This window comes from Bos indicus x Bos taurus, chromosome 26 (genome assembly GCF_003369695.1).
Source record: "Bos indicus x Bos taurus breed Angus x Brahman F1 hybrid chromosome 26, Bos_hybrid_MaternalHap_v2.0, whole genome shotgun sequence".
NCBI lineage: Eukaryota > Metazoa > Chordata > Mammalia > Artiodactyla > Bovidae > Bos > Bos indicus x Bos taurus.
Genome location: NC_040101.1, coordinates 10,449,312 through 10,465,065, shown reverse-complemented (window position 1 = coordinate 10,465,065; position 15,754 = coordinate 10,449,312). Strand labels below are relative to the sequence as shown.

The window sequence follows — 15,754 nt, the reverse complement described above, 5'->3', positions numbered from 1 at the left end:
AGGGGCCTTCTGCCCCCCTCCAGCTGGATTTCACAACGTTGAGCTGGCACACAAAACCAGCATCAGGAGAAACACCAAGTCTTAAACTTAGAACAAGAAATGGAAAAGAATTCATTGGCAGCAAAATCATGAATATGGAAAATCAAATGAGGTCTGGCCAGGAAGCTTCTAGGTCAAGATGCTTCAAGTTAAGAACCCCAAGGGGCTCTGTGGAGCCGAGGGTTGGCGAGTGCCAGGGAAATGCACAAGAGCTGTAAGTTGGAAGGCTAGAGTCAGGTGTCAGGAGCATTTAAATCTCCAGATACACGGTGCTGCGCTGTTTCATGCTACCTGGGCCGTGGCTGCCCTCATCACACAGAAAAACAAAAGCAGCATCCAGGAGCCACCGCATGATGGAAGCCAGGACACAGAAGGGTTTCTGTAAGGAGCAAGTGGCTGGGAGTGATCCTAATTTTGAGAGCCTCAGTAATAAGCCAAAAAGTGAAAGTTGCTCAGTCATGTCTGACTCTTCGTGGCCCCATGGACTGTATAAACCGTGGAATTCTCCAGGCCAGAATACTGGAGTGGGTAGCCTATCCCTTTCTCCAGCTGATCATCTCGACCCAGGAATCGAACCAGAGTCTCCTGCATTGCAGGCGGATTCTTTCCAACTGAACTATCAGGGAAACCTGATCCAGCCAGTTAATTAACAAACTACACCATTTCTTCTTTTTTCTTAAAGCCTACTTTGTTCCAATAGCCCCCTCTCCCCACCAAAAGAAAGGCCCACTGCCCTGCAGAAGTGTGGTTGCAGGGGCCCTGACTTGTCCCAGTCTCCTCCCTATGGCCCAGGGATCACACAGGGTCCTCTGTCTTCCTAGGACGGGGCTGCCCCAAGCAATAAACAACTGACACAACTTCTCCATGACGACAGGCTGCCAAGCGCTGCACACCAGGTGTCAGCCCCTTAGGCAGGCCTATCAGTCAGCGTTCAGAGTAACAGACTTCATTCCTTCCCAACACACACCTGAGGGACAGGCAGCACTGCGATGGAGTCCTTCCTGCTTTCAGGCTGAGTTACAGTGGACTGATGTCAAGGGCCAGTGGCCAGCGCCATCGTGATCTGCCACTGAGCACATCGGGACTGGCGAAGGGGACTGAGTGATCCCTCACAGCCAGAAGGGACACCTGGCCCCTGAATGGCTCCCAACAGTCCCCCAAGACACTGTCATCTGCTTACGGCTCTTGCCCGGGGAGGATGAGTCTCTGGTAAGCCAATTCACAGGAGGCATGGCTGGCCTCTGCAAATCCAGAGGACATGTTCCCACCTCTGCTGTCTGTGGGCTTCCCTGGTGGCTCAGACAGCAAAGAATCTGCCTGCAATGCAGGAGACCTGGGTTTGATCCCTGGGTCAGGAAGATCCCCTGGAGAAGGGAATGGCAACTCACTCCAGTATTCTTGCCCAGAAATTCCATGGACAGAGGAGCCTGGGGGACTGCAGTCCACGGGTTGCAAAGAGTCAATCATGACTGAGAGACTAACACTGCTACAAGTTACCAACCACCCCCCCCCGCCAAATACCCAAGGCCAGGTGCAAAGCTCACAAGTTACCCGCTGGTCTCTGGGAATGCAAAACTGGACAGGGAACGGACACCAAGCTCATAAATCAAAGCCAAAGAAAGGGTCTTTATGAGTAAGAAGGAGCAACTGGTCTTCTGAACACTTCCCTTGCTCCCTCTCTCTCTCACTTTTTGGGGGTTTTGGCAACAAAGAGCTGAACATGGGGTTCACCTTTCTTGAGCCTGGCTGCAGCAGCTGCTGGTCTACAGTACAGTAATCCTAAAACAGAGACATCAGAGAGGGTGCAGGCAGCGTTAATCTAGTATTTGAGAAGACCCAGCTCTGGAGCCCCTTTGAGATGCTGGCAAAATGACTTACCCACTTGGAACTGGGATTTCCCCGACTATAAAATGGGGTGAGAGGTGGAAGTGGAAGTAACGAGACCAATTCGACGAACTCAAAGCTCTCAAAACTCTACAACCTTCTTCTGCAAGTTCAAGCAACTATCTCATTCCTGGGGCAGCCTCAACAACATCTTTAACCAAAGGTGGACACCTCAGCAGAATAAGTGACTGCCAGCCATTGGCCAGTTTCATCGGTCCCAACGTGCCATCCAGTTTGGTCAATAAGACTTCCGATTGAGTCAATAAAAGCCATTTAGGATGTCTTCTGATTCTCAAAGGAGTTTCTGGTTTGGCAAAAAAAGAAAGCAGTAGCAGTATTTGTTGCTAGCCACCTAGGTACCCACTGGGTGTTTTCATCTGTTAGGCCAACGAATTTCTCAAACCACCAAACTGGGTTGAACTGTGGCCCCAGAAAAGATAAGCCCACATCTTAACCCCAGGAATCTGTGAAGGTGACCTTATTTGGAAATAAGGTCTTTGTGATTAAGTTAAGTATCTCAAGAGGAGATCACCATGGATTGAAGATGAGCCCCAAATGCATTGACTGGCATCCTTAGGAGAGAAAAGGCAGAAGGAGATTTGAGAAAACACAGAAAGGAAGGGAAGACAGAGTCAGAAGTGGAGTGATATGTCCCCAAGCCAAGGACTCCCACAGCCACCAGAAGCTGGGACAGAGATATGAGTGAACTCACCCTTGGGGTCTCCAGAAGGAACCAACCCTGTGGACACCCTGACTTCAGAATCTACAAGAGAATAAATTCCTATTGTTTTAAGCCATCTGGGGGCTTCCCAGGTAGCTCAGTAGTAAAGAATCCACCTGCCAATGCAGGAGACACAGGTTCAAGCCCTGTGTTGGGAAGATCCCCTGGAGGAAGGCATGGCGACCCACTCCAGTGTTCTTGCCTAGAGAATCCTATGGACAGAGAAGCCTGATGGGCTACAGTTGACGGGGTTGCAAACAATCAGACACGACTGAGTGACTGACCACACACACACAGGCTTATTCTAACCCCCAAACATTCTTTGAAAATATAATGGAGGCAGTTCCAATTATTTATTAAGCTTTTTTTTTAATTCTTTCAAAGTATTCATTGAATTTGTTACAACATCGCTTCTGTTGTTTTATGCTTTGGTTTTTTGCCTGCAAGGCATGTGGGATCTTAGTTCCCCAACCAGGGACCACATGTTCATGCCCTGCATTGGAAGGTGAAGTGTTAACGACTGGACCGCCAGGGAAGTCCCTCAAGGATTTATTTAAATACAACTTAAGTATCAGAGCTTGATCTCTGGGTCAGGAAGATCCCCTGGAGGAGGAAATGGGAACCCACTCCAGCATTCTTGCCTGGAGAATCCCATGGACAGAGCAGCCTGGGGTCACAAAGAGTCTGACTGGACAGGACAGATCACACACACATGTACCTTGTGTACCTAAGCCATCCAGGCTATGACGTGTTACAGAGGCACCCTGGAAACTGATAACCAACACAGATGAGGCAGGCATCACCTCCGAGCGGCTCAGAACAGCTACATCACTTGTCCCAGGTCGCTCGGTCCCCAGCGTGTGGGCGGACAGAGCTGCTATGCTCACAACACCAGGCTGCATTTATCTAAAGTGGGTCTCAGCACCTTCATTCTCAGACACAAGAAGGGTGAGACCAAAAATTAAATGACTTCTCCCAGGTTGCAGCTTCTTTCTTGGTGGCAGGGCCCCAGGCAGGATCCAGCACTCCAGCCTCATTCACAGATGAACGATGGCGAACGCTTGCCAACTCCCGGAGCCAGGTCTTTTAAAGAGAGCCCGTTTTATTATCAGCACAATTACCGAGATGTGGAGCTTCACACTAATTTTCCCTTGCAAGTAAATGGCTGAAAAGTAATGGTGTCAATTTTAATGAGGATCAAGCAAGGTTCTTAAAAGGGCTCCCGTAAACCAAAGCATCTCCCTCACACACAACAATGGCTTGCTGTTTAATTCCAGAACACAAGAATGTCACTTAAATTACACGCCTTCTACATGAAAATGCTTATGGGAATGCCTTTCCAAGGAAGAATTTCAATAAAAAGATCTCACCCGGTTTGATGCATCGTCATATCTAAACTGCAAGCCTATGTCTCAAAGCAACAAAAACAAAGCCTCAGAGAACGTGCTGTAGGACAGGACTTCACTTTCTCTGGGAAAGCGTCTCTGAACTTCTGTGAAACGGAGATGTAGCTGAGAGGCTGCTATGAAGCAGCAGTATATTAAGCTTGGACCTGCGGGCCACCAGAAATTCAGTGTTTGTGCCTGAATCCTTTTTGTTTCCACTTGCCGAGATGTTCAGAACGATTCGTCTGCCAGCCCTGTAAGACTGCCTGAGACCCTTCAGCTGACTCAATTCTTATTTTATTACCACTTCTCAGAGCAATTACTAGGGTTTTTGAGCAAAAATGAGAGTATTTCACACCTCCATCTTTCCTGAAAATGTCTTAGACTCCACTGACTTTTGGCTTCTATTTATAAAGAAGGTTCAAGGCTTGGAAAATTATTGGGGTTGAGCTTTCATGGATATTCCCAACCAGCATTGTGTCATTATTGGCCCACGTTTAGCTGGGCGAACTCCCAAATTTGTGACATAATCAGGCCTTTCTCTGCATTACTCCATACACTCTACGCTCTCTCCACATTACACCACTGAATCATACGCTCTTTTCAACAAGACTGATTGCCAGGGGATTAACATTAGACAGCACAATTCCATTATTCAGCAGCCCAATTCAAATCCAACCCTAAATGCTAAGAGAGATTTCAGGGCTTCACAGAGATGAGCTGCCAGAAAGCTGAAAGGGGGGGTGGGGTGAGGGGCTTTTGAATGTTTTACATAACAACTCAACCTAAAACCTACTATATAAGCAAGAGCCCCGTGGCTGAAGTGGCCGAGATATGACTCCTAATTCCTGGAATGGCCCCAACCAATCTTAATGAACAATTTGTAGACCTCTGCAAAGCCAGGATCCCCAAAGACTGCTATAGCACGATGATTTTATTCCCATAATAAATTACTTATTTTCAAAATTAAGTATTTAGAACTTTCAGCCTCAAACCTTTCTTTCCTGAAATAGAAACACTTGCATGTCAAATTCAGGATGAGTCAGACCCAAAGTGAAATACAAGTTGTATGTTCTTTGATCAACAGACTTCTGGCACATCAGTGCCAAGATAAATGCTAACTACTTTTTTCTGGTATTTGGGTGTTACTTCTCTTTGTGTTTCTTTGGAGAAATACCTGTACATGGTGATTCCCACTAAGAAACATTCCACAAATATCTTTGTAAGAAAAGAGAGTATAAAACGCAGGCTTTTATGAATATCTATAGAATTCACATTATGCAAAATCCTTTCAAATTTCACATTAAGGATTCTGAATAATAAAATGTTACTTTTTTTCCACTGAATACTCACAAATGGAAATTTTAAAAAGACTGTATCATACTTTCTAAAGCAGGGTTTCTTAAGAATTTAACCTGCTAGAAAATGAAAATGGTTTTCTATTTAATTTTCAATTAACCTAAAACTTCAAGTAACCAAATCTATGTAATTTGGTTAATCAAACTTTTGCAAGGTTCCTTAATGGCTCTTTGGGCAATTCAAATATCTATGGGTGGCGGAGTAGGGGGGAAATTTCCCTGGTGGTCCAGTGGTTAACACTCCACACTGCCAAAGCAGGGTGTGTGGGTTCAATCCCTGATCAGGGAACTAAGATCCTACATGCCATACATAAAGCATGGCCAAAATATTAAAAATATATATATATTTATCTATGCGGTCTCTCTCTTCAAGGAGTTTATATTTTATTGAAGGAGAAGAAATGCCCACATGTAAAATAATACTAGGGTCTCATGCCCAGGAAATGACGGAGGAAGGCCTTTGTTTATGGATACACAGTGGGTGGGCATGAGTTTGTGGGGTTACAGAGGGTCACATCAAGGCAAACTGAACCAAGGTGAGCTTTGAGCCTGAGACCTTAGCAGGAGCAACCTGGCATATATGTGCAAACTGATTAGGTAACCCACAGCAAGGACTCACGGACAACTGGCCACTTTGAGAGTCAAGGTAGATGGCAATGAGCAAAGACGGCTTCTACAAAGAAAAGACCTCAACCCACCATCGCAAAACAAGACACGTCCTTGGTGTAAGTTTATCTATCCTCTAACAACACAGCGAAACCCCCTTTCTTCATCAGTTACAATAAAACCCAGCATAACAGACCAGACTTGAGAAGAAATCTGAGTTTCCAGGACAACAAGCTATGTGGTCTTAAGATATTTCATTAAAAATAGCTTAATTCTCTAAGCATTAAAGTATTCCATCAGCCCATTAAAATAGTTCTCTTTTCACAGAAGAAATAGGTTCTAGGAATGGATGTTGAACTTGTGGTGTCTAACGACTTTCTTCTGATGGAACTGAATGGCTCCTTGATATTAACCTTCCTCCAACCAGCTATAAGCTCAGTCATTAAAATACCTTTTCCTTTACTCTTCAGCCAGCATTATACAGTTGACCTTCTTTCAAAAACAATGTTCCCCCATGGCCTAACTGGACCCATTCCCTACACATGCTAACTTTTTTTTTTTTTTCAGAGAAATCTCAGCTTCCAGAACATCAGCACATTTCGCATCACATCCACGTCACACAAGAGGATGCTTGGGAACCAAGGGGACCACAATAAATGCATGTAACTCAGCTAATCAGGAAACAGAACACATGTCAAACGACAGAAGCATCCTTCTCAATGACAGCCTGTATTTAGAAAGAAGGAAAACAAACCAACCCTCCTGAAAGTACAGGGAGAAACAGCGCTCACTTTCACAGCTTCAAATGAGCCAAGCTGCAGCAGGATGGCACATGGCTGGCACTCAGGGAGAAGTAAACTCACCAACAACGTCAAGGTGGTACGTATGATTGATGGACCCGTAATCGTTCTCCACCACGCAGGTATAATTTCCTTTGTCAGACGGGACCACGCTTTCCATAATAAGGCTCCAATGCTGGTTTCGTACCTGCAAAGAGGAAAGGCGGTTACTGGACAAGTTTAGTACAGAATACCAGGTGCTGTGCTTTCGTGATTTGAAAAGAAGGTGAGGGAGACAAGGAAGGTAAAGAAGAATCACCCAAATTCTGAAGTTTCCTCATAATAAGGACTCAGACCAGGTGACAAAGGAAAACCATGATTATCATCACAGTGAGCATCTGGCAAGCCGGCATTGACATGTTCAGATTTGAGAGGGTGTGGAGGAGGTCGGTCATGTCATGGGCTTGAGGGTTCCTCCAGAAGCTGCCAAGTGGCCAGGGAACGCAACACTAACCCCAGTGTCAGTGTTCCTGGGCAGGTGAGCCTCAGACTGGTCATCCACTGGGAACCCTTAGACTTTATGGCACCAAGGAACCACACAGAGCCAATGCCAGGGATGTGAACATGTACTGGATACCAGGTATTACACTGGGCAAAAAGTTCACTCTGAAAGATGTTACGGGAAAACCCGAACGAACTTTATTGCTAACCCAATATTTCCCTGAGCACTCCTTTCAACCTCAGCAAGTTTAACCTTAACTCCTCCAAGGAACCCACAAGGTAGCTACTGTTACTGTTCCTGAAGCCTTCTGGTTTGAAGACCTCCCAGCACTTTCCGTGCGGCCCTTAGATGCTATTGGGACATCAAGAAGTTTCAGCTAGAAACTCAGATCTGCGCCCCGCCCCATCACTGGGGGTGGCTGAATAAGATGCTACATGTCCCTGAGATATATACTCAGAATTCCAAATATGGGAGCAATGAATCCTTAGGCAACTTAAGGTGTGTATCCATCTGTTTACAAAATCCTTGAGACTTTTCAAAGTTAAGCAGAACGTGAGAAAATAAGTTACTACGATTCTTACCCGAGTTCTGTCAACATGCAAACAGGCTAGATTCTAATGTGCCCACTTTGCTTTTAAAATATTTCAACAGACTCGGGTTTTCAAGCAACTATGATTTTTTCCCCCATATTAAGAACAAAATGCAGATTGCATCATTCAGGCTCACAGCTTTAATAGTTCTCTCCAAATCCATATCATTCTTTAAAGGCATTTTGGACAAGGCATTCTGGGGAAGTGGAAAGAAAAAAATAAAAAGCCAGGGCCTACTCATGTTAACTATTGTTTCAGGAATTCCAACTGACCTTCTGAATGATTCCCTGAGCGCAGCAAGTGTTTTCTGCCTTAATCACATAAAAACCGATAATACCAGCAGAGCCTCTGCAAGCACATGAGTGATTCAAGGAACTAAATTAGCAAAGAAAGAAAATCATCTCATGAATGCTCCATTATACATAACAGGAGGGCAGAGCAGCTGTCCACTTCGAAAAGCAGAGCCAACAGAGGTAAGAGATTAGACGAACACGCTGTAGTACAACTCTCTTCATGTGCAGCACAAGCCACCACGGCAGAGTGCGGTGACTGATCCTGAGTCCAAAAACAAGCGAGCTGGTCATTCATCACTAACAGTCTTAGGAAGCATCATGGGGTGAACGCTGGACTCTACTTCTTAACAGACTACAAGCCCTGCATCAAGACTGAGCTCTGAGCAGTCACTTTGTTTCAGCTACTGCCTGAAGACGACCCCCCCTGTACAACCATGGAGGTTGTTTCAGAGTCTAAGGTCCTAGAGCTGGTGATAGGGCGCTGGTCTCACTGTCACAGGCAAGAAGTCTGGCAGTAAATGAACTTGCAGGCATCAGAGCCACAGTGGAGACAGTCCATTCTCTGTGTTGGGAGAAGATGCATTTTCTGCCCTTGGCTGGACCACAGGCTTTCGGGAGACCCAGAACAAGAGGCTATGCCTCCTCTTAGAAGGGATAAGCACCTTCTCTGAAGCATGCATTAAAGGGATGCTCAGAAAGAGGACAAGATGTAGATGCTAAAATTTTCAGTGCAAGGAGAATTCTCTACCAAAATCCTGGGCCTCAGGGACTCCCCTGCGGCTGCAGGCTCTAAGCATGGAAAGTGCTTGATTTAACTTAGGCCAGACGAGCCCACAGTGAGACCCTCCCTCACCCCCAGCTCTCAGGAATATCAGGAATGGGACTTGCCTGGCCTCTGAGGAACTGGTCACATGCAGAGTAACTCAGGCCCTGACGTCACCAAGCCACGTAATCCAGCATTTAGCCCTGCTGTAAATATTCAGTTCTTTGAGCCCCCGCTCAAATGTCATGGGCCTAAGCCCTTAATCATGGTTAGTGCCTGTCTCTGGACCCCGTCCAAACTGTCAATGTCTTTCTTGTGCCTGGACCCAGATTTGGCACAGAGCGGATTCCAAATGGAGCTGAACCTGGACTCTGCAGAGAGGGCATGGTCTGCCTCGGCCCAGACGTTAAATCTTGGCATATGCAGCTCGGCATGCCACTGCCTTTTTCTTTTTTTTAACCCCCGGGCATATGGTCAGCCGCAATCTTTCCTCAGGGCTATGGCAGTGCACGTAAGATCCCTCTACAAGGGCATGTTCTCCCATGGATATTTACTTCCTAGAGGTGCACGACAATAATGTTAATAAGTTAACATTTATAAAATGCTTTCACAATGAGAAACACATTTACCAAACAGGATGTTTCTGCCCTTCCAGAGACCTTGGTACTCAATCAATATTACCCCATACGATGCTGCTAATATTTATTTTCTTACACCATGGCTCCAATATTTGATTCCTTGACTTGCCACCAGTCCCAAATATTATGAGCTATGGCATTTTCCAAATGGATGCCCTTGGAAACCACCAACAGGGAGACAATTTGACACGTTTGTAGAGGACATCCTACCATTAACTATTAGTTGCTTAATGACAAGCCAAGAGCCTATACAGAGTAACTGTACAAAAATAGGGAAGAGGCAGAAAGGTTTCTGTGCTTTTTAAACAATGTCCTCAGTCGCTTAGTCATGTCTGACTCTTTGCGACTCCATGGACAGTAACCCACCAGGCTTCTCTGTCCAAGGAATTTTTCAGGCAAGAGCACTGGAGCAGGCTACCAGGGGATCTTCTCAACCCAGGGATCAAACCTGCATCTCTTGTGTCGCCTACATTGGCAGGCGGATTCTTTACCACTGAGCCAACAGGGAAGCCACCGTATTAAACTTGATCTTAGCTAGAAGGCCATGACACACACCATTTCCATACCAAGAATCTGAGTAAACCTAAAGAAACTACAAAAATGTATAAGATGTTATCTTCAATATGTTTTTCTCAATTCCCCAGGTTTTGAATGCTCCAGCGTTTCTGCCAATTAGGTCATATGCACATAAACCATCTTTGCATTCCCAGAAGAGGAATGTGAACATCTAATAAACATATGAAAAGATGTTAACCTCATTAAGGAGCAGGGAAATGCAAATTAAAACAATAATGAGACACGGTTACTCACCAGTTGATTAACAAAAATTAGAAAGATCAGTGTCATTGAGCACTTGGTGAGGGTGGAGGGAAACTGACTCATAACAGGAATGAAAGTTGAGAAAAATATTTCTGTAAAATAATTTACTCACACCTATTAAAACAGACATTTTTTGGGGGGACCCTACTTAATTCCACTTCTAGAAACCTTGTCTACACAAAAAACAGCAGAATTACTTCAAAGCACATGACAAAATCATTGCTTCAAGCACAGCTTGTAACAGAAAAAAAACTTGGAACCCACAAGGAGCAGACTCATTCATAATGAGTAGTTTATTCCAGAAGACTAGCATACAGCCACTAAAAAATATGAAGCCTTCTTTTGTCCAGTGCTGGTAAAATATCATTAATAGTTATTGATGAATGAAAACAAGTAGCAATGGCACCCCACTCCAGTGCTCTTGCCTGGAAAATCCCATGGATGGAGAAGACTGGTAGGCTGCAGTCCATGGGGTCGCTGAGAGTCGGGCACGACTGAGCGATTTCACGTTTACTTTTCACTTTTATGCATTGGAGAAGGAAATGGCAACCCACTCCAGTGTTCTTGCCTGGAGAATCCCAGGGACAGGGGAGCCTAGTGGGCTGCCGTCTATGGGGTCACACAGAGTCAGACACGACTGAAGTGACTTAGCAGCAGCAGCAGGCTGAATGCAAATGTCTATTTATGACTCCCTTTTGTAAAAAATACAGACACACACACACACCACAGACACCCTTCTAGGTGCATATAGGCCTGAATCTGTAAGCATGACTTATATACAAGGTAAAATAAGAAATAAAATATACTAAATTGTTAGTAATATATATATAATTAAAGCAATGGGATTAAAAGTGTTTACACTTTTCTCATTCTCACTTTTTAAATTTAAACATAAATCCCCCATGCACACAACAGAAAATGTGAACGAAAACTCTAGGCGAGGAGTTGCCCTGCGGCAGATCCACTGCACAAGTGGCTCTCTCGCAGACCGACCTCAAGAGCCCGGGAGAATCGAAATCCTGCATCAACCAGTACATGCACAATTCCTTCTTTTCATTCCTGCCTGTGGCTAAATCTTTGTGGAATTCATCAGTATTTTTCATCTGCCAAGGAACAAAAGGAGAGAGCATGGGGTTTCAGAGTTAATGTTCACTAAAGACTTTTTAAAATAACATTTCAATACTAGAACCAAGTCGACTTAGCTAACAGCCTACACTCTCTGACTCGCCATCCAAAAACTAGACCCACAAACATTCCATATCCTGTCATCGCAAAGACAAAAGGTGGCCCAGGCAGGTTTTTTTTTTCTTTTCGAAATTCCTCTGTTACCTAAAGCCTCTGAGTTGCCTGTTAAACCCCTAGCCTGCAGCTGACAACCGGGAATGTCCATTGAGTTGGGAGGACACCAAAACACCTGGGTGAAAGGTCAAAGATCCAGCTGTCACCTGGATGTTTGCCTTCCACATTGCAAAAAACTCTGGACATTTCTAAATACCCAGGTGTTCAATAACAAGCAGAATAAACACCCAGAAGCTGGACGGAAAGTTGAACTCTGTGCCAAGTTGAGGAATGCAGTGTCCATATGACGATAAATATTCTCACAACTTCCTTCCACCAGCATCAGGGTTCAAACGGGTTCAGATTATAGAGAAGGACAGCCCTCCCTTTTAACTCTGGCCGTCATAAGGTGCCCCATGAACTGTAATTCAACACAGACCAGCTGTCATTAGGACGCACAAAATCTTACTATCCCCTGCCAGACTCCCATTTTCAGCTGGTTCCTGGGGTATTTCAAATCATCTCTCTGGGATGTGTATATATGAACTGAGCTTACCTGTGCCAAGCGCTGGGGCACGTACTGCTGCCTATCACTGGGCAGACGTGAGAGCCAACACCTGTTTAATGCTTAAACACCAAGTTTGCTTTTCAGGTGGTGTCCAGAGAACAGGCTGGGCGGGCGCTGATCTTCTGGAACCTGTGGCAGAAACTCTTCCCTCTACTCAGTAAGCAATGGATCTCTTTGGAGGAGACAGGAAGGGAATATAAAATGCAAGCCTGTTCTCTTAGATGTCTATTCCCTAAAAATGCCCAGAAAGGTGCTCTGAGGACAGACTGCCAGTGGGGTATCCACTGCCTTTTGAACTTAACTCTTTAAAAATTTCAAGGCCCTCCTTGAAAAGCTAAACACAGAATCACCATATGATCCAGCAATTCCATTCCCAGGTATGCACCCAAAGGAATTCAAAGCAAGGGCTCAAACAGACACTAGTACCCTGATGTTCACAGCAGCAGCAGCAGCAGCAATAGCCAAAAGGTGGAGACAACCCAAGTGCCCATTAACAGATGAACGAATAAACAAAATGTGGTCTTATCCATATAATGGAGTATTATCCAGCTGTCCTTATAAAAGAATGAAGTCATGATTCACGCTACAACATGGATGAACCCTGAACACAAAAGTGAAATAAACCAGACACGAAAGGACAAATTTCCTATGATTCCACTCATATGAGATACCTAGACAGGCGAATTCAGAAATAGAAAGTAGGTGAGAAGTTACCAGGGCCTGGGGAAAGGAGGAACAGGGAATTAATACTTAATGGATACAGAGTTTCTATTCTAGGGGATGAAAAAGTTTTGGAAAAGAAATGACAAATTTTATGCCACGCTTTTACCACACACACACCAAAAAAAAAAAAAAAAAAAACACCTCCCAGGTCATGGAAACTGGAAGAACAGCATCATATCATCCCCTAAGCACCCCCGACCCATGGCTTTGCTCTCAACAGTACGCTTTGATTCATCTGGTATTTATGTGCTCCGGGGAAGTTATTACCATCTCTGTTTTTCATTTATCATAACAGTGGTTTTTATTTCATTTTTTTTAACAAGACATGGAACCATGTTTGAAAAAAGCAGTTTAATAAGAGCATGAACTTTGGAGCAAAAATTGCCCGGATCCAAATGGCAGCTCTGCCACCGAGGAGCCATGTGACAAGCCTCATCTGTAAAAGGGGCAGAACAGCTCACCTCTTTGGGCCAGAGAGTGATGCACACAAGGGGCATCCAGAACAGTCGAGACACAAGTGAACAGACCACACATGCCAGCAGATACCAACTACACCTGCTTCTCATCACAGACAGCCTGATCTGAGATGAAAGCAGAAACATCTTAGTTGAAAAAAAAACCTCAGCAAAGTATATAAATATATTACAAAGTCACATTAGTCGTGACTTTTCCAAATAAACATACTTTGGGGTTAAGCATAACATTTAATAACCTAGAAAATGTAAATCTAATCTACCCATCGAAACAACCAGTTCAGTTATGATCATAAGAAAATGATTTTTTTTTAAAGTTGTCTTTTCTTGGACCTGAAATATACTTGGAAACTAATAGTCTATGCTGTACAATGCTTCTCTCTGCCAAGTGGTTCCGTGGAAATTCTAACCTCTTGAATGTCATGGACTCTTGTGCCAATTCCATGGTCATGTTGAGGGAGAGATTTATCCCATGGTCTCTCCATGGGTTTTATGCAGTTGGTGACTCAAAAGATGGTTTTTGAGAACGTTTTTCTCCTCTATGCCTAAATCATTACCTAGGAATGAATTAGGAATGGAGATGGCCTATTATCTCAGCCATCTTCTCATTTTCCTATGTTTAACTGTGACAACTGTCCAGAGCCCTACTAAATATCTGGCCTTAAAGGCAATCTCCTGGGACTTCCCTGGTGGTCCAGTGGCTAAGACTCCACGCTCCCAAGGCAGGGGGTCAGGTATTCGATATCTAGTCAGGGGAACTACATCTCACAAGCCGCAACAAAGATCCCAAGTGCCGCAACAAAGATCCAGCTCAGCCAAATTAATTAATTACATATTTTTTAAAAAGCCATCTCCTTATAAAAAATTTGTGCAGTTATTTAACATGAAAAATGCCTGATGCTACATCATGGCTATGCTACTAAATCACAAGTTTTAGGGCTGGAAAGGATCCAACACGGGAGATTTTCTATCCCAACTTCCCATCTTAAGGACAGATGACGTGAAGTACAGAGCTTAGCCAACTTTTCAGCTGATGTTAAAAAAAGCCCAGGCATCAGCACAATCAGGGAGATGTGGTTTTGCTTCAAGTATGCTTTGTCATTATAAATAAATTAATAACATCCAACCAGCCTTTGCCCACATACTAAGAAAAACAATAATTTGACTCTTAATCACCTAAGAATGGCTCAGCGTGAGTTCTTTGATAATAAGACTGAAACACAGAATACCAGGAGTTTCACGGGCCATTTTAATTAAAATGAGCTTTCTGTCCTGTTTCATAATTTTCTCCGACTTTGCTTTGGTTTTTTGTGTTCCTTTTCCCTTCAGTGGACACATAGGCTTAACGCAGTAGATCAGGGCCAAAGCACCTGACCCATCAACAGGTGGGAAGAGCTAGACAGACAGGTTAGCCACAGGAGCACAGCTGTGGTTTATGGAATGAGATTTATGAAGGAGGGAAAAAAAAAAAATCGCAGAAATAACACAATTGCATTTGCAGAAAATTTCAAGTTGCTTTCTAGAAAAAGACATCTTGGAAAAGTTGATACTTTGTTTCTTCATTAAATAAAAGAGCTAATGGGTGGGAATGAGAGGAGAGGTCATTTAGACCAGGTATGCGAGATCTTAGCTTCCCAACTGGGGTTCAAACCCACACCCTCTGCAGTGGAAGGTGAAATCTTAACCAATGGACTGCCAGGGAATCCCAGAGGCACAGTTCTTTCCAAGTGTATGTAGGCAACAAAAAGAACATCAGAGGGAAAGACCACCATCATGACCCTGCTCCCCACTCTGCCCTGTTCAGCCCCATGGGTCTGGAGCTCAGACCAGTGGGAGTGGCCCTCAGGGGAAGGTCAGCTCTGTAACCTTTAGTGACTTCACAATCTGGAGGCCCACAGACCTGGGATGGGTCTAATATAGCATTAGCAAGGCTTAGACTTTAGGGAACTACATTTTCCCAGGAGATGAGAGAGCTCTGTCTTTTCAAGTCCCAGAAGCCCATGAAGCTCAATAGAATTTCTAGGAGTGCCCAGTATTTTCTAGAATGAATGACCAATTCCATAACTGTTGTGAAAATCCCTTAGTGAATCCAGGCTGACTACCCTTGCAATAATGCGGCAATCTCCAAGGCCAGTCAAAGCCACTGTCCCAGCCCCTTTCTCCAAAGAGAAAACCCATCCAGGTAAGAGATACACCCTCATCAGAGCCAGCCAGCACCCCATGTTCCAAAGGTGGTGGTGGTGGTGTTTTAATCACTAAGTCTTGTCTGACTCTTTTGTGACCCCAATGACTGTAGCCCACCAGGTTCCTCTGTCCATGGGATTTCCCAGGCAAG

General features: G+C 44.5%; 1 protein-coding gene across 17 annotated transcripts in view; it reads right to left on the bottom strand.

The window, feature by feature from the left end:
• FGFR2 (fibroblast growth factor receptor 2) overlaps positions 1-15,754 on the bottom strand; it is a 107,452-nt gene that overhangs the window by 48,423 nt on the left and 43,275 nt on the right. For all 17 annotated transcript variants that reach the window (XM_027529502.1, XM_027529497.1, XM_027529500.1 and 14 more), the window contains one exon: positions 6,857-6,980. In XM_027529502.1, the coding sequence (XP_027385303.1) occupies positions 6,857-6,980 (124 nt within the window). The remainder of the gene's footprint in view (positions 1-6,856; positions 6,981-15,754) is intronic.